Source organism: Chenopodium quinoa, unplaced genomic scaffold (assembly GCF_001683475.1).
Source record: "Chenopodium quinoa cultivar QQ74 unplaced genomic scaffold, ASM168347v1, whole genome shotgun sequence".
In the NCBI taxonomy this organism is placed as follows: domain Eukaryota; kingdom Viridiplantae; phylum Streptophyta; class Magnoliopsida; order Caryophyllales; family Amaranthaceae; genus Chenopodium; species Chenopodium quinoa.
The window spans coordinates 697,985-719,592 of record NW_018745470.1 but is presented as its reverse complement, the minus strand read 5'-3'; the positions used below and the strand labels follow the sequence as shown (position 1 = coordinate 719,592).

Here is a 21,608-nt window from a genome sequence, read left to right as displayed (position 1 = left end):
GAATCAGAACCTACAGATTCCGATTCCCAATTTTTAGGAACCTGTTGAACAGGTTCTGGTTCTGGTTCCTATTTATAGGAACCTGTTGCAACAGGTTCCGGTTCTAGATCCTGAGTTTTTTACAGGGTACCCTACTACGCTCACCCCTAGTGATAGTTAAACAGGGACTTCCTTATGATTAAAAAAAAAAGTGTTAGAATACTTGAACTATTACATGTCTTCTCATTTTAATCTGTACTACAAGTACAATTTAACTCAAAATAATCCCATTTTTATGGACACTCTTCGTGTTTTAATATGTTACAGTTAAACCGGCACATAGTAAAGTTTTAGGCAATTTAATTGATTAATAAAATACTCCGTAAGAGGTAAGTAGAGTAGTAGAAATATTAAAAAAAATGTAAAAAAAATACAGTGGAGTTAATAGTTTATTAATGGAAAGTAATTAATGTAAGTGAAAATAAGTAATAAAAAAAAGTAATACTGGGTTTGGGTAGGGATTATGAAAGAGAAGGATATAATATTAAATGATTTTTTGTGAAAAACTACACTAATAAAGTCCAGAATTTGCGAAAAACTACCTAATAAAAAAAATGTTGTAATTAACTACCTATTAAAGTACCAATATGTTGTAATTGACTACCTCCCACCGGATTTTCAGCTTTGACTATTTTTTCTCCGGCGTTGACTTGGTCATGTGATAATCACGTGACTCTTTTCCTCCCTTTTTTCCCCCAAAATCCCTGATTCAACCCCTTTAACCCCCAAACCCCTAATTTTAGTTTGTAACGCCATTCTTTGAGGCAAATTCTCCTCTTGTAGGTTGCAATTGAGGTATGTCTTCTTTAATTTAGTTTTCTGTAATGGATTTCGATTGAAACTCTTTAACAATTGTTGATTTTGTTCCCAAAAAATCCGTTTCCATCACTACTACATTTTTTACCAAATGCAACGACCTGATAAAGGCTAATACAACAGTATTGTAATAGCCGTTGCAATAGAGTAGGCTAATACAACGGATTCAACACTAATGTTTTGAGAGGTAGAGCTAATACAACGGCTCTAACAAACCGTTGCATTAGGGTAGCTATTTCAATAAAAAAAAAAGGAAGCTAATGCAACGGTATGTGATGAAAAATTAAAAGACGCGCGAAAAATTTTCTGCTCCCTCTACATTTTTTCCCATATCTTTTAAGCCATACACGTGTTCCAATTCCTAGGCCAAAATTTTTTTTTAAAAAAAAAAAGAAATTTTGATTTTTACCACCTTCAAATAACAACTTTGTCGAATTTACAACCTCCAAAAAAAAAACATTTACTTTACCACCTCATAAAAAAATTAAACATCAGTTTTACCATCAATCACCTCCAACTAACGGATTCCGTCCAAAAATCCGTTAGTGGGGCCTACCTTGCACACGTGTCGCCATATTATTGGTTAAGTTTTAAAAAAAATAAATAAATAAAACAAAATAAAAAATAAAAAATCCCCATCAAGCAACCGATGGTTGCTGCCATCGTCGGGACCCCCACCGCCGGACTGGCAACGACCAGCCCCACCACCTAACCGTTACAACCAGCCCCCACCACCTAACCGCTACCAGCCACCGTCGGGACCCACAGCCACCGCACCGATTTCTACCTCAAAACCCTAGCCACCACCTAACAGCTACGACCAACCCCACCACCTAACCGCTACCACCGCACCGCACACCACAGCCGCGCCGATTTCGACCCCCTTACCACCAATTTCCGACCTCAAAACCCTAGTCAACACCTAATAGCTACGACCAACCCACCACCTAATCGCTACCACCGCACCGCACACCACAGCCGCACCGATCTCTACCCCTTTCCACCAATTTCCGACCTCAAAACCCTAGCCACCACCTAACAGCTACGACCAACCCCACCACCATCCAAACCCAGACCAGAAACAACCGCCACCCAGACGCGAAACCACCCCGACTCAAAACCACCACCACCCAAACCCAGACCAGAAACATCCGCCACCCAGACGCGAAACCACCCCGACTCAAAACCACCACCACCCACCAGAAACCACGCCAGCCAGACGCGAAACCATCGCGACTCGAAACCACCACCACCCAGACGCGAAACCCACACGAAATTCCGACCAACCGAGGTAGTTGATTTCGTTGCTGGTTGGTTGACATGGAAGATCGGGGAAGATGAAGAAGAAACGTAAAAAATGTGGGCCCTACTAACGGATTCATGGACGGAATCTGGTAGTTGGTGGTAAAATCGATTTTTTGGAAATTTTGGTGATGGTAAAGTAAATCTTTTTTTTTTTGGAGGTGGTAAATTCAATTAAGTGGTTATTTGAAGGTGGTAAAAATCAAAATTTCCAAAAAAAAAAATTGAAAAGAAAAATGGAAATGTAAAATAACTCTAATCTGTACTACCATTTTCTCACACTTGTGTACTACCATTTTACCCAATTCTCCATTTTTCCCAATTCACTTTTCCCCCAATTCATTCTAGCAATCTGAAAAAACCTCAAATTCTCCATTTCCCCAATTCCCAAAATTTTGAGGCCATAAATTATTAAAAAGAATACTTAAAAAGTGAGAGGAACGTAGTGACGAAGACGACATTCAGGCGGTGGCTGGTAGTTCGATGCTCAGAACGGAGGTGGCTGGTTGCTCGAACTTCTTCAGGCGGCGATAAATTTAGTGGGTAGTTGCTCGAACTTCTTCAAGCGGCGATAAATTTAGTGGGTAGTTGCTCAAACTTCAGGCGGCGTTTTCCCCATATTCATCTTGCATGTCGGATTGCTCAAATTTCTATTCAAGGTATACAACGAATATTCGTTTCTGAGGTTTCTTTATGAAATTTTTGTTGTTGTTTTGTTTTTTTTTTTTTTTTTTTTCAAAATTAGGGAAGAAAATAAAAATACACAATTTTTATCCCTCAAGATCATGTAAATCGGGTAGCAGATTCTTTAATTAGCTATATTTTGGAAAGATATTGGCCCAAAAAGAGCAATTGAGTGTAATGAATTCCAAAGAAACGCTGAAATCTTCTATAATTAGATGTAGTTTCCAGTTTTAATACCCATAGTATTAAACAGGAAACAAACCCAACTGCCTAAATGAAAAACAATGAAAAGAGAGAATAATTTAGGCAAGAATATTCAAGGGTTCTTCTCTAATCTATGTTGTTGGGTTTAGAGGTGGTATGCACTAATCCATATGTGTCTAGGTTTCTCTCTCCCCTTGTATTTTGTTAATTTAATTTGAAGTTTTTGCTGTTGTGTTTGTGGATTTGTGTTTGAGGCCATGGAAGGTGTTATTACAATTACTTAGTTCTTTGTGTTTGTGAATTTGTATTGCAATTAGCTTTTACTCCTATTTTCTCCATTTTTCTTCACAATTAGTTGTACATACCACACTACTGCGATATTCAAGTTTGGTTTGAACCCAAAATAAATAAATTTTATACATTATAGTTCTTTGATTCTTCAATTAGTGTTCTTTTTCCAAAGAAATTCAATTAGAGTTTATATTTTCCGATTATTTTGTAAAAATAAATTATTTTTTTCTGTTTTATTACTTATTATTTTAAATTTATATGAACTCAAAAAAAGAAAATACTTATATTTTTATTGAGCCTACTAATTGAATAATTGCTATGATAATTAGTTACATCTAATTATATAGTTTTAAAATACATATTAAGAAAAAATATTTCAATGGTAGTAAAATTGACTTAAGGATTATGGAATATTAATCTTAAGAAAGTACTTATAACAAATGAGTATTGTTGTATAAACTTTAAAACTTGTAATATACTACGAGTAATATGACATGAGATATTGTTACTTTGAAAATTTAAAGACTAAGTTTATTAAGATTTGATAAAATTGTATACTCTATATTAAGGCCCAATTTATTTTACTAGAACATGGACCCGGAAATGATTGAGACGACCTTCGCCACTAATATGTGCGAGGTGTAATTAGTGTGTTGAGAAGGTTTCCATCTCTAGTTATACTTAATGTCTTTCAATGCTACTTGATTACCGACTTGGTCCTGCAACTATAATTCATTTTATCAACATGAATGCCAACTATAATTCATTTATTTTACTAATTATACCATAATTCACACAACTATAAACTATGCACATGATAGTAGTAGCTAGAAATTCAGATTATTGGACCTGCACATTTTTCCAAATATAGTATATGAAGCATTGAAATCATTTTATCAACATGAATGCCATATACCAGTATATGTTTCTACCTTCTTCTTCATCTTTTTTCTTTCCTTTTTTTTGGGGTTTGTGTTTACTTGACAACTGTAAAAACTCTTTTTAAGCCACTTATAACAAAGATTGTCAAGCTGCCTTAAACTAGTATTAGACAGGAATCTGCTTGTTTATATATCAAAGTTTAGCTAAAAAGCTTAAGATATCAATAGTATTAGGCCAAAAGACATACTTGTATAAGATATAACATTGCAAAGTCAGAAAATGTATTAGCATTCGAAAGGGGATTGAAGGTTACTCACAATCGAATTATCTTGTTTATTATTCTTGTTTATTTTATCAAATATGCCCTTAAATTCTGAATTCTTATTGGATTGTTTTATTCCATAGGAAATTAGTAAAACCAACAAAGACAATCATCTAATGTTAGATGATATGCACAATTTGGGTCGTAAGTCATTTGTCATTTTACGCCATGAGTTGGTAAATACTTTATCTAATTTTAAGCTATTCCATGATCAATTTTATAGTCATTACTTGCTGTACATGTGGTTTTTACCCTTTTCTTTATTTTAATAATATATAATCATTTCAATATAGGAAAAATTAGAAATAATAATCCCAACTTTGATGAATTTTGTCAGAATAATCCGAACTTTGGGGGTTCCTCTTTTTCTTTAATCCCAAAAACCGGTGACCGGTTGAATAGGTTAATTTTTTTAATAAAAAGTGACACGTGTCACATGTAAATTGGTTAAAAAAATTAATAACAAAAAACAAAATTAAAAACAAACAAAATAAATAAAATCTTCAAAAAAAAAACAAAATAAATAAAAAAAAATTCACCCAACGAATCAGCGATCCCAGCCAAACTCCCAGCTCCGGCCTCCGGCAACCCCTCAACGCCGGAATCCGCCCCAACTCTGCTGGTTTTCCTTTCCCCTTGCCTGAACGTCGCCCCCACTATCACCCCTCCTCCCGTCGGCCAATTGCCCCAGCCACGCACGAAACGCCTTCTCATTTTCTTTCTCCTCTTAATTGCCCCCAGCCACTAAATTCGACCACCTGTGCGCCGCTGCTCGCACACTCCCTTGAAACCCCTCTCCTACTCCCAAACATACCTAACCCACCCCTGAAACCTTCGTTTTTGTTGGTGGGTTTTGGGGGTTTTGACTGGTGGCTGCGATTTAGGGGTTTAGGGGATGCGATTTTGGGTTTACGATGGTTATGTGGGGTCGGTGATTTCGCTGGTTGCGTGGGGTTTAAGGGGGGGGGGGGGAAGGCGACTCAAGGAATGAGGGAGATGCCGCGGGATAGGCCGCTGTGGTGGTGGAGGTCAGGGTGGATCAGAGGAGTGGCGGTCTGGGCTTTGGTGGTGGAGGTTAGGGTGGCTGGGTGGGGGAAGGAGTAGCTAGATGTTTTTCTGATTTTTTTTTTGTTTGTTTTTTTTTAAAAATTTGGTCCAATAAGAACTTGACACATGCCAAGTGACCTGATATAATAGGTCATTGACTTTTATTGACCAGTTAGGGATTGAAGAAAAAGAGGAACCCCCAAAGTTGGGATTATTGTATAATAATCCAAAGTTGGGATTATTCTAGCAAAATTCATCAAAGTTGGGATTATTATTTCTAATTTTTCCTTCAATATATCATGTTTTATAGCAACAACCAGATTCGGATAAGCAAGAACCTTCCCAAGCAAAGGTTTATAAGGAATCAAGAAAGAGAGTTGCCGGAAGGACATACCTTACCAACTATGAAAAAGCAAAAGAGAATATTGTGAGTTAACATCTTAGATATAATTTATATTTTCTTTACTTTTCATAAATGGTAACATATTACTTTATTTTCCCATATAGGCCAAAATGGAAGCTTTAGAAACTTCCCAACATGAAGATGGTAACAACTCTAAGGACCCTTACTCCGAAGTGATTCCGGATCCTGTGCGCCTTCATGGAAAAGGTGTGAAAAAGGCAGATTTGAAGGAAAAAGCTAAAAAGTCAGATTTTATATTCCCAGAGGAATTCTTAGCAAGTATGCAAGCACAATTAGTACAACAACTTGCACCAAGCGTTACAACTGCAGTTTTGACTCAACATCAGGAAGCTAACCCGGAGATTAATCTTGTAGTTCCTGATTTTGTGATGCCATTAGTTCGAAATGATGCATCTAGTGCACCACATCAGCTCACTAACAAGACTAACCAGAATGGACAATCCAAATCTGGTGCAACAGTTAATCAGGTAACAACTTTTACTTTCTCATGCTTGTGTATGCTGCTTATGTTCCGTGTGTTGTTGATTTAAGACACTTGTGGTAGTGAGCATAACTGATTAGTGAACACAAATCTGGTCAGTTTTATCTCTAGGGAGAGTATCTAAAGCAAGTTTTTCCCACTGACCATGGCTGAGTATATGGCATTATTATGGATCAAAAATATGAAATTTGATAGAATTTTGGCCACGAACTCTAAAGGAATTTTGGCCATGTCACCTTCACTGCCTACCTTAAACAATTAGCCAAACTTGAATGATGGCCATGTACATGTCAAAAAATTTACATGTGTTATTTTTTTTTTTATTTAATGATTACTAAATTCTTAGTGTAATTATAATATAACCATATATTAAGTGCGAGGAGGTGGTTATAACCTATACTAATCAAAATTTCTATTATTTTTATTTCTTTTAACGTGTAGGTGCATGACGAGCTAGATGGAGATGAAGTACATTGACTAGGCATCCAACAAATAGTGCGTAAATGTTATTGGCGACACTTGTTGATTTAGTTCGATGAGCTTCTGAAGATTTGGAACTGTTTGCCTATATATATATATATTGAGATCTATTGTATTTTGCACAATTGTTAAATTAATTAGTAAACATTTATATATCAATATCGCGCGGTAGTGTCATATGAAAACAATATTTTGTAATGTATTTAACGTACGTACTTAGGAGATTGTTATAAATTTAATGTAATTTTATATTTAGTATTACTTTTAAGATTTAACTAACTAAACATCTAATTAATATTATTGAACTACTAATGATTAGGTGTTAATTAATAATAAATAGCTAATTATTATTATTATTATTATTATTATATATATATATATATGGCCGTTGTATTAGATGCTAATTTAAATGCAATATATACTGTTGTGTTATCCTTTCCGTTGTATCAGGTCTCACTTTCATGACGTTTTTTTATAAAATACACTAGTAGAAAAAGTGCTATTTGTAACTGGCAAAATTGGCTTTTTGTAATTGGCATTGTTGGTTGCGAATGCCACCGTTACAAATAGTGAAAATTATTCGTAACCGGCTAATGTTAGTTACAAATAATGTACTATTCGTAATTGGCTTAACCTAACGCCAGTTACAAATAGTCTATTTTCCAAGTTAGAAAGCATACTATTTGTAACTTGCGTTAAGTTACGCAGGTTACAATTAGGGTATTATTTGTAACTGACATAGCTTAATGCTAGTTACGAATAGTGTTTTTTTTAAAAAAATAAAATAAAATGGAAGCAGTAGCAAATTCCTGTACTGCCACCACCCGTACACTACATTTATTTCAATGTGAAGACCATAAATTAATAATAAATTTTTATAAAATACAATAATTATCAAACTAACCATTATAAGGCCAAATTTAAACGACATATATACATCAACTCTAAAAAATTACTGAATTGATGTACTTGAAAATTACAAACTTGTCTCTCACAAATTCACAATAAATAATACTATATGACTAAAAAAAAGCTAGTTACACTACCACATGAATAAGGATTAGAGAACGCCTAAAATAGGGAATAGAGAGCGCCTGTGAGGCACTCTTCTGAGGGGGTGCCCTATAACATTTATAGAGCGCCTCTTTCAGGCGTTCTATATCAAACACAATACAGAGCGCCTGTATAAGATAACAGCTCTCTATTTTGTGTAAAAAAGGAATAAAAAACAAGGAAAACAGAACGATTAACTAGTGATAGGCGCTCTATATATATTAACAAAGAAAACTCCTATCTTAGATAGGCGTTCTCTAGCTTTTTCTCATTTTTTAATTAAAATGATTATTGATTTTTTTTTGTTTACGAAATAGGGCATCGATCTTTTTGTTTTTTTAAATTAAAAAAAATAATGAATATAATAAAATTGGTTTCCCATTTTTGGGTAATTTTTTAAATGCAATATTGCCCTGTATACACCCTGCTTTGCATAAAAATAAAATACAACCTGCTATGTTTAAAAATAAATACAACCTGCTTCTTATAGAATAAATACAACTGCACAACTTTCCCAAAAAAAAAAATTTCATTCATCAGAAATATTTACATGGTCAAAAGTTTCATTCTAGTTTGTTCTAAAACAAAGTCCATTCTAGTTCCATTCCAAATCTAATTAACACATATACAAGATATCCAAAATATATTCCTAAGGTACTTAATATGTACTGCCCACTTACAACTCAAACTGATCATCATCGTCCTCCTCGGCTGGTTGATGTCTTGTAACAAATAAGATCCACATGTCTCGAATCTCGTCGATCATTTGTTGAGAATATTTGACAGGAGCTTTGTCAAAATACTACATGTAAAAAAAATATATAAAAATAAATGAGATATATAGTGGTAGTCCTGATTTCTACCCTATAAAACCATCAGATTATAACAGATACTTATATTATCCTTAGGAACTGGAACAACCAGAGAAAAATTAGGAGGCTTCTTCCATAATATTATCCTTACATGTATACACATTGCTAAGACACAATGTATAAAATCACGATTAGGAGTCTTGGTTTCTTCCGTGCATAATGTTTATTATAAGGACTGTATTATAAGCTATATAAGCTGAAATGGGTTGATATATTTATTGCCCTTGGTGAAGCCTATGGACTGATGGAAACCTTGGTGGGAGCCACTTCATTAAATTTTATGAGCTGGGTTTTTGTTGCATGTTGTTGCTTTGTATCAGCCACTTCACACACCTCATAAAGGGTAATATACTGTGTTTTTGCTAACTTTTAGTTCATAAGTTTTGCCAGAGTCATGTCAAAAGAATTGGCTCTATTGTAGGCTATCATCTTCTTGCTTGATAGGTGAGGGGTTTTGTTTGGTGGTGATCCAGAGTTTTTATTAGGATTCTAAGTAGATGAAAAATATCCACCCTCCCCTCTCCCCTCTGGCCCCTTCCTTGTCTGGTAAAAAAGCAAAGAAAAAAATTTTTGGGAGAAAAAAGCTCTGAAATCATTGCATGTGTTTGGGTTTGTCTTAGTCAAGCTTGTAGTGCCTGGCTCAAGTGTTATCAGGCTGCTTCATTTCTTTCTGCTTTAAGCATAATGCGTTAGCAGCTAGACAGGCAAGTAGGTGGGCTAACTGTCCAACTGGGTAATGGGTATACACTTTTATTAGTCTAGCAGACTTATAACTTGGTACCTAATAAGCTTCATAGAAAATATGAGTGGTAGCATAGATTATTGTACTCTGAATTAAAAGGAAAGCTATAGAACTTGTTGAAAACTGTTAGTTTTGTTAAATTTAACTGATTTTGAATCCTGTAGAAATTGTGAATCAAAGATTGCATATCCAGTGAAGTGATAGTTTTCTGGGTGATAGTTTGTACTCTGAATATTCTGCTTGATTGCCAAAAATCCTTCAATCAAGCAGTCAAGTGATAGTTTTCTGGGTGATAGTTTTCCAGTCAAGATTATATAGAAAAGTGAGCTAAATATAGCTTTGTTATACTCTTATATAGAGTAAAGATTTTTAATATAGCAGCAAACTAATATTATTTAGGTAACCAATACAAATGTAGATCTTCATAACATATATAATAAGCAATATAATGCAGGTCCTTGATGAATTCACAAGAAGAATGCTCTATGATTTACATAATGAGATAAGAATTATAGTAGTTGAAAATAAAACAGGAAAATGAACAAGAAATTACCGGTTAAACCTTGAAAAAAATCGCATTAAATTGCTAGAAACTACCAGTAGGTTGTCTAAATTTGCAAGACCAAAAGCTAACCTCTGCATACAATTAAGGAAGAGTAATACCTTTTCTGGTACATATGAGTTTCTAGATTGAATTGTCTTTAGCATGTAACGACAAACATAATATCCACAATCGAAGTCGAAATCTTGACGAGGGCACTATTACAATAATAAATTTGAGTTATACAATTATACTTATAAATTGTAATCACAATACATAGATAAGTGAACCCAAAAGATAAAGTAAAGATCAATTACCTCTACTTGTTTCCATTTAATGGCTGAATTCTTATTCCACTTAATTTCTGCTCGGTACTCCAAGTTAAATCTCAAAATTGCCCTGTATTGCCACAAGGACTGGTTTAGTTTTTTTTTTTCCTTCTAATATCAGAACTAATACCCTAATAAGATAAAAAAAAAACAATTAAAATCTCATGCATATACTTATTGATGATATCTTGAGCAAATTGACAAGGTTGAAATTCTGCTCCTGCTGGATCTAGCCAATGTACTAATCCAACCCATGGACAAATCACCGCCAACATCCAGTGCATGCTACACATAAAGTTAGTTGAATAACATGAAATCATAAGAGTCATAAAATCATGATAACATAATAAGCACATTAAACAAATTACTTATCAGTGTATGGAGCAAAGAAAAATTGGTTTCGATTTTGTGCATTATTGCGAGCAAAGACTAACCAAATAGTCACATCGATCATTTTCATTTTCTTGCGTTGGAGTTTCAGGGGATATGAAATTAGAATCACAAAATGCATAGATTCCTGAGATACCTAGTGAATGAACCATTTCACTCAAGTGCCTTTCAAAAAAAAAAAAAAAAAAATAATAATAATAATAATAATAATAAAAACAAAAACAAAAAATCAATTAGAACAGTAAAAAAAAAAAATCAACTAAGTAAAGTGAAATTCACCATTTATATTATCACCACACTTACATCATAAAAGTTGACATATGACTTGTTCCTATCTTTCTTTCAAAGCACCAATCACGCATATCTTCATAATCAATGGTAATTTCCTGCTCATTATAAAACACATTCTTCGGGATTTTGATAGGTATGGTTTTTCCACTCTTTTTCATTTCAATAGCTAACTTCCTGCAAACGCGCACCAAACTGGTGGTCAACTTCAATTTCTCCTCAGGAGTGATCACATACTTGGTGGATGATGATTGTGATAGTATAGAATGAGTAGAAGGTGTGATGCTCTCTTTCACAGGTTGTTTGTGAACCTTAATAATTATAGATAAACACTAATTTAGTATACTTGTTATTTTATAAATACAAATGTACAGAAGCAACAATTTCGTACCTTCTCTATTGGATAAACCAAGTGAGCTGGCCACAGAAGAAAATGATCTTTTCCTTCACACACAGATGTGATTTTTCCTTCTGGAAAAGGCAAAGGTGCACCTATGTCAATTCCTTCTTTAATACAAACTTGGTAACAACCACTCAGCACAGGTTTGAAATGATGCTTGACCACTTCAGATCCTTTCCCAATATATACTGTTCCAATGACAACTATTTGGACCCCATTATCTTGCTCAATTGCCAAAGAACAATCACTGTTAACACCCTAAATGCGTAAAGATGTTAGTATCTGTATCCATTAAAGAATATATGAGGGTTATATACAAATTATATTGGCCACAAAAAAAAACAAAAAAAAAAAACAAAAACAAAAAAAAAACGGACAACATTTGTTAAGGAAAAATATGTTAAATTATTTTACATACCTTCAACTTTTTCTTACCTCAGGAAAAGCTTGGTTTGTAGTTTGTTCAATTTGAGATTCTATGTTAAATGAATTCTCTGGAACATATTCCTTTTCATGGTTTGTCTCAGGCTCTGGCCATGATACATGGTATGTCTCTGTTGGCACATCGAGTTGTTGATTATGTTGTGGCTTAGAAGCAATAATATGGTATGACTCTGTTGGCACCTCGAGTTGTTGGTGATGTTGTGGCTTTGAAGCAAGTTGGAACTGGAAACCTTGAAGTCCATGTGTGGCCATATTTCTACCTTGGTTCACCTGAGCTATAATTAGTAAAGTCACCGGTTGATTGGTTCTTACCCAATTCACCAACTATTTGCCTATCACCTGATCCATCTAAACCATGGCTGCTAAGTAATTCACCAAATGTAGCACTGTACACATCCCGGTTGACACCAAATCCCCCAAATTGAGCACTTGAACTACCAAGTTGAATTTGTTGGAATTGTTCCGGAGTCAATTGAAAATTAGACATAATAAAAGACATCAGAAAATTTTGAGTGTTTGTCACATTTTCTAACTTTGTTTTGACTTACTTGAGCTCTGATTGCACTTGGTTAGCGGGTGTAGGCTTCTTGTACCCGAAATACTCCTTGTTTGTGAGACCTCCAACGGCCCTCACACAACCACCATGTTCGGAAGTGTTTAATGCTCTTGCCAATATATCATTGCGTCCTGATGCATCGATTTCTCCTTGATTATGTTGAGCCTCCAATTCTTTCTGAAATTTATAGATATTAGCCTGGTTGTGTTAGAATAATTAAAGATACTATCAGTTTGAGGTCTATGACTATGCAACATATATATGGATACATAATGTTACAATTGCTTGAGCTATTTCCAAATTTGCCGGATTGTCAAATTTTAGAACTCCTCCCTCTTCTCTAGAATGAGCTCTAATCCAAACCAAATGCCGAGGTACATCAACAACTTGAATTCCTTGATTCTGCAATTCCTTAGCCTGAAAAAAGTACACAGATGAAAAGTTATAGTCTTATTTGTATAGTATTTATTGTTCGAGAAGCATGGAGTATAGTAAACTTACAATCTCGTCCTCATAATAAGAGTACCCTTCTCGACCCCCACGATAGGAAGTCTTCCTCTTTTTAGCCCTTTCTCGATTCAGTTCACTCAATTCCTTCAGTACGATACACATTATGTTAGTAAATAGCTTAGCTAATTCTTATATGACTTCATAATATTTATGTGACGAATATTAGATTACCTTAAACTTATCATCAATACTTGTTTCAACGAACTTTTTCCAATCATCTACGGTTATCCATGGATACAAACTCGGTGGTGTCCAGATAATCACATCTGTAGTATTTCCCTCCTCGTCACACTCGTACATAAAATCTTTTCTTAATCTAACCTTGAATTCTCTCCACCTCTTTGATGCTTGTTTTAACACATATCCTTTACGATCTTCAGGAAAAGTGAAACCTTTCTGCAAAAATTAAAATAAGCACACTATTAAGTTTAATAGAATTTACAACCAGAAGAAAAGAAAGGTTCTAAATATACAATAATTAACAATAGTAAAAATTTATGAAAGGAAGAGAAAAATCAGACCACAGGTAGGTTGCAACCTACTTAACTATTCCACAACCTGGTCGCAACATGGGGTCTATACAACTTTATTTAATAAAAAAAAAGAAAACACTTAATTAAAAATTTAATGAAAGTGTGCAGCTAATTAATGTACGCTCTTACCGTAATAAAGTCTAGAACTTCATTGATAACTTCTTTTGGTACTTCTTCCCACTCCTTATAATTAATACTTACTCGGATGCGAACAACAACACCAATGTAAGTAGAAAAGTCAGTTTTATGATCTCCACAAGGCAATTTTCGGTGATTCCATTGTAAAGGGATTTTATTGCCACTTTGAATTGCTCTTCCAACTGCTGCACGGACTGTACGACCCCTGTGATTCTCACGTGTAGCAGCCTCTTGAGAGGAACTTATTTGTTTTCTTTTATTTGCCATCAACCTAATAAACAGAAAAATTTAATATTGATTACACAATTGGTCAGCATAGAAAAATAAAGAAATAGAAACAAAAAAATGCAAGCAATAAAAAAAGATATACACGCAGTTCCAATGCATCATTTTATGCAGCAATCAGAATCTAATTGCAAATTAAGAAGGGTGAAGGGTTAAGGTTATTACAAAAGAAGTTATGTTGCCACTATGTTTGTAGCATTGTTTGCTGCCTTTTTACTATTCTTTTTGCGACGCTTTTGAGGTCTTTTACAAGTATCATCTTTGTTTTCAACCCAAATTCCTTCTTCATGGTCATTTCGAATATAGGTTGATGTATCATCAACATCTTCCATAACTTGGATGTCATTCAACCCAGACCTTTCCTCAAACAAAGCATTATCTTCATGTTCATCAATGGAATATCGAGGTCTTGGTGTTATAACAACAGACCTCCCTCTTATCTGATGGGTCAGTCATGTAAAAGACTTATTTTGCTTGGCTAGCTAAAATATAAGGATCTTCCTTATGACCAATCCTACCAAAGTTCACTAAAGTATGCCCCATGTCATCATATGTAACGTTATTGCTATCAGCCCATTTGCAACAAAAAATAGGTAGCGAAAAATCAGAGTAATGCAACTCACATATCTCTTCAATTACCCCATAATATTGCATTTTACACAAAACAGGACGAGTGTCTTTCGCACTAGCAAAATGCATTGCTTCAGCTTCTAAAGATACCCCACTATTTTGCATTGTACTCTTCTCATCTTGGTCCTTGGTATAAAAAGTCCAGCCATTAATGACATAACCAGAGTAAAAAGTGGCTGAAAAATCTGGTCCGTATGCCAAACTCTTTAGACGATCCGAAATGGCATGTGATGAACCTTGAAGCTCTTTCATTACCTCATTTTTTAACCAAATACCAAATGATTTACTATGCTCAGCAGCAATTGCTTTCGGATTAGCCTTTCAAATCAACCTCCTTAAAAAAGACATGTGTCGCTCAACATAAGGAGCTACTTCGTCTTCATTATGAAGAATATATGTGTGTGCCATACGCCATTTCTCTCGAGTCAAGTCCCTATCTCTACGACCTATTGTCCCTTTACCATCAAGTCAGCCACAATGTCGAGATTTAGGAACCCCTATGGTCTTCATATCTCCTAGAAGATCCATGCTAAATTCAATAGCTAATTCATAAACCATTCTCTCCGCGATACAAGCTTCTGGACGAGAAAAATTCTTAACATAATCTTTATAAGTTTTCATTTGCCTTTTAAAAGGCCATGAACTCCTCATATGCACCGGACCACAATATTTAATCTCTCTCACCAAGTGAATAGGGAGATGAACCATGATATCAAAAAAGGCGGGTGGAAAATACATCTCAAGCTGACACAAAATAACAACAATTTCTGTTTCCATAGAATCCAAATCGCTTGGTCTGAAGACTTTGCTGTATATTGCATTAAAGAATGAACATAATCTAATAATGGAATATCGCACGTTTTTTGGCAAAATGGAACGAATAGCAACAGGCAAAAGATATTGCATCAAAACATGACAGTCATGAGACTTAAAACCCACAAGTTTCAGATTTTGCATTGAAACTAGAGAAGAGATATTAGAAGAAAAGCCCTCAGGCACTTTTACCCCAGCTAAAGATGCACAAAGTTCTGCCTTTTCTAGACAATGTCGCACAAACAAATGTTTCCAATATGAAAGACGCCAAAACTCTGAACACTTCTTATAACCCTGTTTGGGAAGGGCGTTTCTATTTTTCTTCAACTTGCCAAACGTAGTTTGAATGTCTTTTACCCTTTCATACACTTTAAGGCCGGTAGAGACATGTGGCTGGCAATTAAACTCTTGTTTCCCATTAAAAGCCTTTTTCATTCTACGATAGCAGTGATCACATGGAAGAAATGGACGATGGTCAAAGTACACTGTCTTATGAGATCCTTTCATATACTCTCCCTTCCAATTGTCTTCACATATAGGACAAGGGGCTGTTCCTTTTACACTATACCCCGAAAGATTACCATATGCAGGAAAATTTTGTATTGTGCAGAACAACAATGCTCTTAAATTGGAAGTTTCCTTTCGATTAGCATCAAACACTTCAACTCCACTTTCACACAACAATAACAAATCATCAATAAGAGGTGCTAAGTACACACAAATATCATTTCCTGGTTGTGTTGGTCCAGGAATTATCAATGAGAGTATAATGTATTTTCTTTTCATGCACAAGGAGGGGGGCAAGTTGTAAATGGCCAACATAACTGGCCAAGTACTATGGCGGCTACTGAGAGAGCCGTATGGATTCATACCATCTGTAGACATTGCAAGGCATAAGTTTCGTTCTTCTCGACCGAAATCACTCCATTTCTCATCGACAAGTCTCCACTGAAGAGAATCGGCTGGATGTCTAAGTAACCCATCATTCTTTTGCCCGAATTTATGCCATGTCAACTTATTAGCTTCATCTGGATTTGAATACATCCTTTTAAACCTAGGGATAATGGGAAAATACCATAAAACCTTGGCTGGAACTCCTTCAAATTTGTACCTTGAGACCTTACATTCTGGGCAACTATCAAGAGATTCATATTTTTTAAAGTATGCAATCATTCGGACATGCGTGAATCTTTTCACAACGCAAGCCCATTGTACACAATATTTTTTTTGCCTCATATGTACTAATTGGCAAAACATTGTCAGGAGGAAGCACATCATACATAAACTCAAGTAATGCGCTAAAACTCGTATCTGTCCAACCATGGCCTGCTTTTAAATTGTACAGCTTAAGTACACTTGACAATCTTGTGTACTTATCACAACCTGGATATAAGGGCTTCTAATTAATTCCTGTACGGTCACATCAGGATCATCCTCAACCCTTTCCTCAAACCCATCTATCATGTCCTCTAAGTTATCACCTTCATAATCAATATGACCATCATCCATTCTTTTGCCCATTGGTGATGTTCCTTCTCTACTTTCTCCATGGAGATACCAATAAGTATATGTTCGATCAAATTCCCATTTACTCAAATGAGCAAGTATAACATCGACTTTGTGATAACTAAGATTATGGCAAGTATAACAAGGACATGGCATAGTATCACGACCTTCATTATTCGTTACAACAAATTTAATAAAATCCAGAACTCCCTGATCATATTTTGGGTCCCCGGGTTTGGTAGTTGTAATCCAACTTTTATCCATTCAAAACACTAGTACATAAAAAGAAGAATATAAAAATAAATATTAAAAGTTATAATAACAATATATATTAATAAATATGCAGCCAAAGGCATTGGGTATAATAACACTTAGCTTAACTCACTAATATTCTAATAAGATCATGTAATATGATCCAAAATCCCTATGTTTATCTATATATTTATAAACGATATTATCTACCTAAGGTCCTAATTCCTAAGCATATATATCCATAATTCCAATAATCAAGAAATCTGCCAAACTTTAAATTCACAACAAAAAATTGTATATACACCAAACTCAAGAATATATATATATATATATATATATATATACATTCATGTCAGAGTAGTTTACCAAAAGCAAGCTTCTAAATTCACACAAAGTTCTAAATTGTAAAAATTAAGAACATAACAGAAATTGTGGAGTATCAAAACCGACAACCTTCAGCAAAAATTAAAATTTAACACAAAATACCAAAATTCGTCTATATCTAGCAAGAATTCCGTCACTAGAAACCGAAATTGACAAAGATTCAAACAGATTACATGCAAATACATACTTAGGGTTCATCTTTGAAAATTTAAAATTGTAATTAATTAGATTAAAACAAACCTAACGTTGAGTAGCAGCGTCGGCTTCGTAGCAGCGTTTCTCTTAGTTCTTCTTGGAGGTGGAAGCTATGGAGATTCGAGGCGGTGGAGAAGAAGCAGTAGCATTTTTGGGTTCTAACTTCTTTTTTTTTTATTTTTTTGAGGAAGGTTCTAACTTTTTTTTGGTTTGAAAGATTTTTAGGTTCTTTTGAAAATATAAAACTAATTTACTTATTCCTTCCGCGGGATTTAGCGCGCCTCGTGTAATTTTCCCCTGGTCAAAATCATATAGATCTGTTAAGTCTGACAGGCGCTCTATATTGTATGGTAATGTTTAAAAAAAAAAAAGAAAAATCTATTAGTGACATATAAAACGGTTAACATAGAGAGGCGCTCTATATAATTTATCCTACAAAACGTTCTTCTAAGATAGGCGTTCTATATAATTCTAGAGGATCGCATTTCCAACTTCACCGTTGTGTATTATGCGTTATTTATTCTCCATTTTGTGGTAGTGTTAGTTAAATGATACAATGGTCAACCTTCAAATTTTGACGATTTTATCAATGTCTGCTTCAAATTATTTTCAACTACAAAGGAGATGTCATCCTAAAAGAATAGATTGATAAGAAATGTACAATAAACTATACAAAATATATAGAATGTCTTGTAGAAATTATCCTCTCGTAAGCACGTTCACCCTTTTGAAGGTGATTATAGAATAAGCTTGAACTATTATTGACTCCCGTATCCAAAATCCACTACCTGCCAAATGGTGAAATCTTGCTAAGCTCCAACAATAAAAACAAATTGATTTCTCAACTTTTTGAATATTCAGAACATTACTTGCCAATGCAGGGAACTATAAAATGAAAATTAATCAAGTTAGATGGGAGGGAGGGAGGGAACTCCACAGATGCATCCAATAAAGACGACACATAATAAGTTCTACCAAGAGCTATAATGATAAGGAACTTGAGAGCCTAACCCCAAGAGTATAGAGAATTATTGAAATAAGAAAGATGCAACATAAAACTATACCAAGTATATGCTCCAAATGATAGGATCTATCCATCAAAAACAAAAAAAAAGGAGAGAAAAAAAAAGAAAAAGAAGAATGATGGGACTAACCTTAATATCTCAAGATATAGAGCACAAATATCTTAGGAAACCATCATGTCACTTACTATTAATTCTAGAGGGAAAATAGATACCAAATTCTTATATAAGAAATTCCTGTAGGACAGAGGAAAACAATACAATATTAAGAATTTAATGTCCATACTCATAATCTCTATGTCTTTTAGTCAATAGAAATCTAAATTGTTATTTCTGCGACAATAAGGAAAAAGAAATTTGTGCAATGCAATCACCACACCAATCTGAAAACTTAAGTACGTTCAATTTGTCTGTAGCTTGAACTAATCTCTACACTTGACAACACAATTTCTTTGCCTCTGCAAATGAGCAGGTGTAGGAGTTCAAGTATGCACTTTAACAAAACAAACTAATGCTTATTTGGTAGAAAAAAGTATTCTGTATAGTGATCAAATAGTGATAAATTAACACATATTATATTAAGAGCATACATATGAAGGCATATAGTTATAACTTAACCCGTTATATATCAGTAGCATACAGAGAGCAAATAGATACTATGCATTGTACATAGAAGCTAATGTGAATTTTACATGTATGAGGCAGTTAGGCACTCACCATTTTTAATCTTACATAGTGTAGAAACAGAACATCCAATTCATTATACATTAGTTTCTCATAATACTAGTATCCAATTTAGATAATAATTTAAGAGATTGTGACTTTTATACTAATAGATAATGATGTAAAGCAAAGACAAAGAAGGAAGAAGAGCTTGCTCACAGGAATGTGCAAGTTTGCTAGTGTCTCTAGATTGGAGACGCATCAAGTCAGATGTTTACAATAATCATAACTAGCAAGCGTAAGTTAACAAAATGGCTATATATTAACCTGTATAATTACTCCATTAGCACAACTAATGCAATCTAATAATTCAACACCAATGACGATAGCTTTATTGATTCCATGACCAAATGGCCCACCTATGCAAAATATCATTTTGGCTTAAAATTCTTCACATTTTCAGTCACATGCACTAGATCATATATGAAAATTACAACTAGAAGTCACAAGAACTAATAGGAAATAAATTTTCCATTAAATTTTAAACATGAAAAGGAAATTCAAAAATAAAACTCAAACATATCAAAATCTACTTCAATATTACTACTGGATAATGAATACTCAGCACAAGAATTAACAAATATCAACAAGTGGTTTTAAATGATCAAATTGAAGTTAATAAAGCATATCCTTTTCACAATAAAGCTGAATGACTTGAAGAAAAAATTGAGTATGCAATTGTTTGCTGTTACAGAAATAGTGAGTAAAATAATGGAGAGTACGTATAAGACCTGGATAGTTCCAGAATCATGTTGCAGTGTAAAAAAGGTGACCTTTCCAAAAGCAGTCATCGACGTTTCATCTCTAAACAGGAATAGGAACATGATTATTAGTCTAGCTTAAGTTCATAATTATCTCAAAATATTAACAAAATATGAGCATTTTCCAATACATACATGCTACTATGCTAGTAACTTGCATTGTAAATAACTATAGCATTTTATTAAGCCCGAGATTACTAAAATCAGAAGCTTGTTCATGTTCGTCAATTTTATTTTCCTTAATTGTCAAATTTCTCACAGAAAGTATAAAAATTAATTCAACCACACAATATATCACAATCAAAGATTTTTCCCAGAACTGAAAAAGCCATACCGAATCTTCTAGCCCAGCAAATTATACAACATGACATCGATTTAGAAATTACAAAAATCAATTTCTCTCTTGCTCTTGAAACTATCGCCACCCAGATCCTCAAAAGGGGATATTCTTTGATTCCAGATTACTCTGAAACCCGAGTTTGCAACTTTTTAGTAATAAAACTTCAATTAAATTCATTAACAAACAAAAGAACTAACCCTAGAAATCTTTTTAGTTCTTTTATTTTATCAAATAATCGGGTATAATTAATCAATAATTCATAAATCAGGAGGAGATCGAGAGCATACCTTACGATATTCTTGATGAATTAGCGAGTTTTAGAGCACTTTCAGAGGAAAGTGAGAAGTTGATTGCGAGTTTATGTGAAAAAAGCGTAAAAGGAATAAGGGTGAAGGTAAGAGGAAGCGCAGACTACTATTGTACTAATTTCCAAAAAAAAATATAAATAAATAAATGAAATTAGTAACCCACCTAAATAAAGTCCATTACAAGTGATATGGTCAATAATGTTTGACTTATTAATTGTAACTGACCTTCTTTATTTTCATTACTAATAGTTGGTCAGCCTATCATTAACCTACTACTTGTAACCGACCTTTGTTATGTCAGTTACTAAAACTATTTTAATTGTAACCAGCACTATATATGTCAGTTATTAATACTCTTATTGTAACTGACGTAAATTACGCCAGTTACAAATGGGGGGTTACAAAAAGCAATTTTTCTACTAGTGATACTCTAATGCAACGGATAAAGGAGGTCGTTGCATTAGGTACAATCTAATACAACGGATTAGAGCTGCCGTCGCATTAGATACCAAATGTCGTTGCATTAGGCCTAACGCCACGCCAACAGAAGCCACGGTACAGGGGCGTTGCATTAGGCCTGATACCACGGTTTTTGATGTCTAACACAACGGATTCAGGGGT

At 34.3% G+C, this 21,608-nt stretch overlaps 4 protein-coding genes across 8 annotated transcripts; 1 reads left to right on the top strand and 3 right to left on the bottom strand.

The window, feature by feature from the left end:
- The first annotated feature begins 2,336 nt into the window (after window positions 1-2,336).
- On the top strand, window positions 2,337-7,233 carry LOC110715079. The gene is made up of 5 exons (XM_021893654.1): window positions 2,337-2,816; window positions 4,624-4,716; window positions 5,898-6,014; window positions 6,095-6,478; window positions 6,934-7,233. Exons 2-5 carry the CDS (start codon window positions 4,657-4,659, stop codon window positions 6,967-6,969), a joined length of 597 nt encoding a protein of 198 aa, XP_021749346.1. The 5' UTR covers window positions 2,337-2,816; window positions 4,624-4,656; the 3' UTR covers window positions 6,970-7,233.
- A 937-nt stretch (window positions 7,234-8,170) lies between these two features.
- LOC110715060 lies at window positions 8,171-12,297 on the bottom strand. Of its 2 annotated transcripts, none has more exons than XM_021893633.1 (7): window positions 12,023-12,297; window positions 11,579-11,845; window positions 11,203-11,498; window positions 10,684-10,794; window positions 10,498-10,579; window positions 10,303-10,398; window positions 8,171-8,827 (listed from the first exon to the last, which is right to left on the bottom strand). In XM_021893633.1, the coding sequence occupies exons 1-7, from the start codon at window positions 12,281-12,283 to the stop codon at window positions 8,702-8,704; spliced, it is 1,239 nt and encodes a 412-aa protein (XP_021749325.1). In that variant the 5' UTR covers window positions 12,284-12,297; the 3' UTR covers window positions 8,171-8,701. The 2 variants fall into 2 exon arrangements, 1 of the variants encoding a protein (XP_021749325.1); XR_002510201.1 differs by lacking the exon at window positions 8,171-8,827 and adding an exon at window positions 10,944-11,064 and having other exon boundaries at window positions 10,339-10,398.
- LOC110715061 lies at window positions 12,267-21,141 on the bottom strand. Of its 4 annotated transcripts, none has more exons than XM_021893635.1 (10): window positions 20,967-21,141; window positions 20,674-20,805; window positions 20,310-20,382; window positions 17,879-19,092; window positions 13,760-14,039; window positions 13,269-13,493; window positions 13,089-13,181; window positions 12,867-13,004; window positions 12,580-12,764; window positions 12,267-12,465 (listed from the first exon to the last, which is right to left on the bottom strand). In XM_021893635.1, exons 5-10 carry the CDS (start codon window positions 14,033-14,035, stop codon window positions 12,288-12,290), a joined length of 1,095 nt encoding a protein of 364 aa, XP_021749327.1. In that variant the 5' UTR covers window positions 14,036-14,039; window positions 17,879-19,092; window positions 20,310-20,382; window positions 20,674-20,805; window positions 20,967-21,141; the 3' UTR covers window positions 12,267-12,287. The 4 variants fall into 4 exon arrangements, with proteins under 4 accessions (XP_021749327.1, XP_021749329.1, XP_021749326.1 ...); XM_021893637.1 differs by having other exon boundaries at window positions 17,879-18,621; XM_021893634.1 differs by lacking the exon at window positions 20,674-20,805 and having other exon boundaries at window positions 17,879-18,621; window positions 18,988-19,092.
- LOC110715131 lies at window positions 15,152-16,540 on the bottom strand. Its single transcript, XM_021893704.1, has one exon. It carries the CDS (start codon window positions 16,538-16,540, stop codon window positions 15,152-15,154), a length of 1,389 nt encoding a protein of 462 aa, XP_021749396.1.
- Window positions 21,142-21,608: the final 467 nt, after the last annotated feature.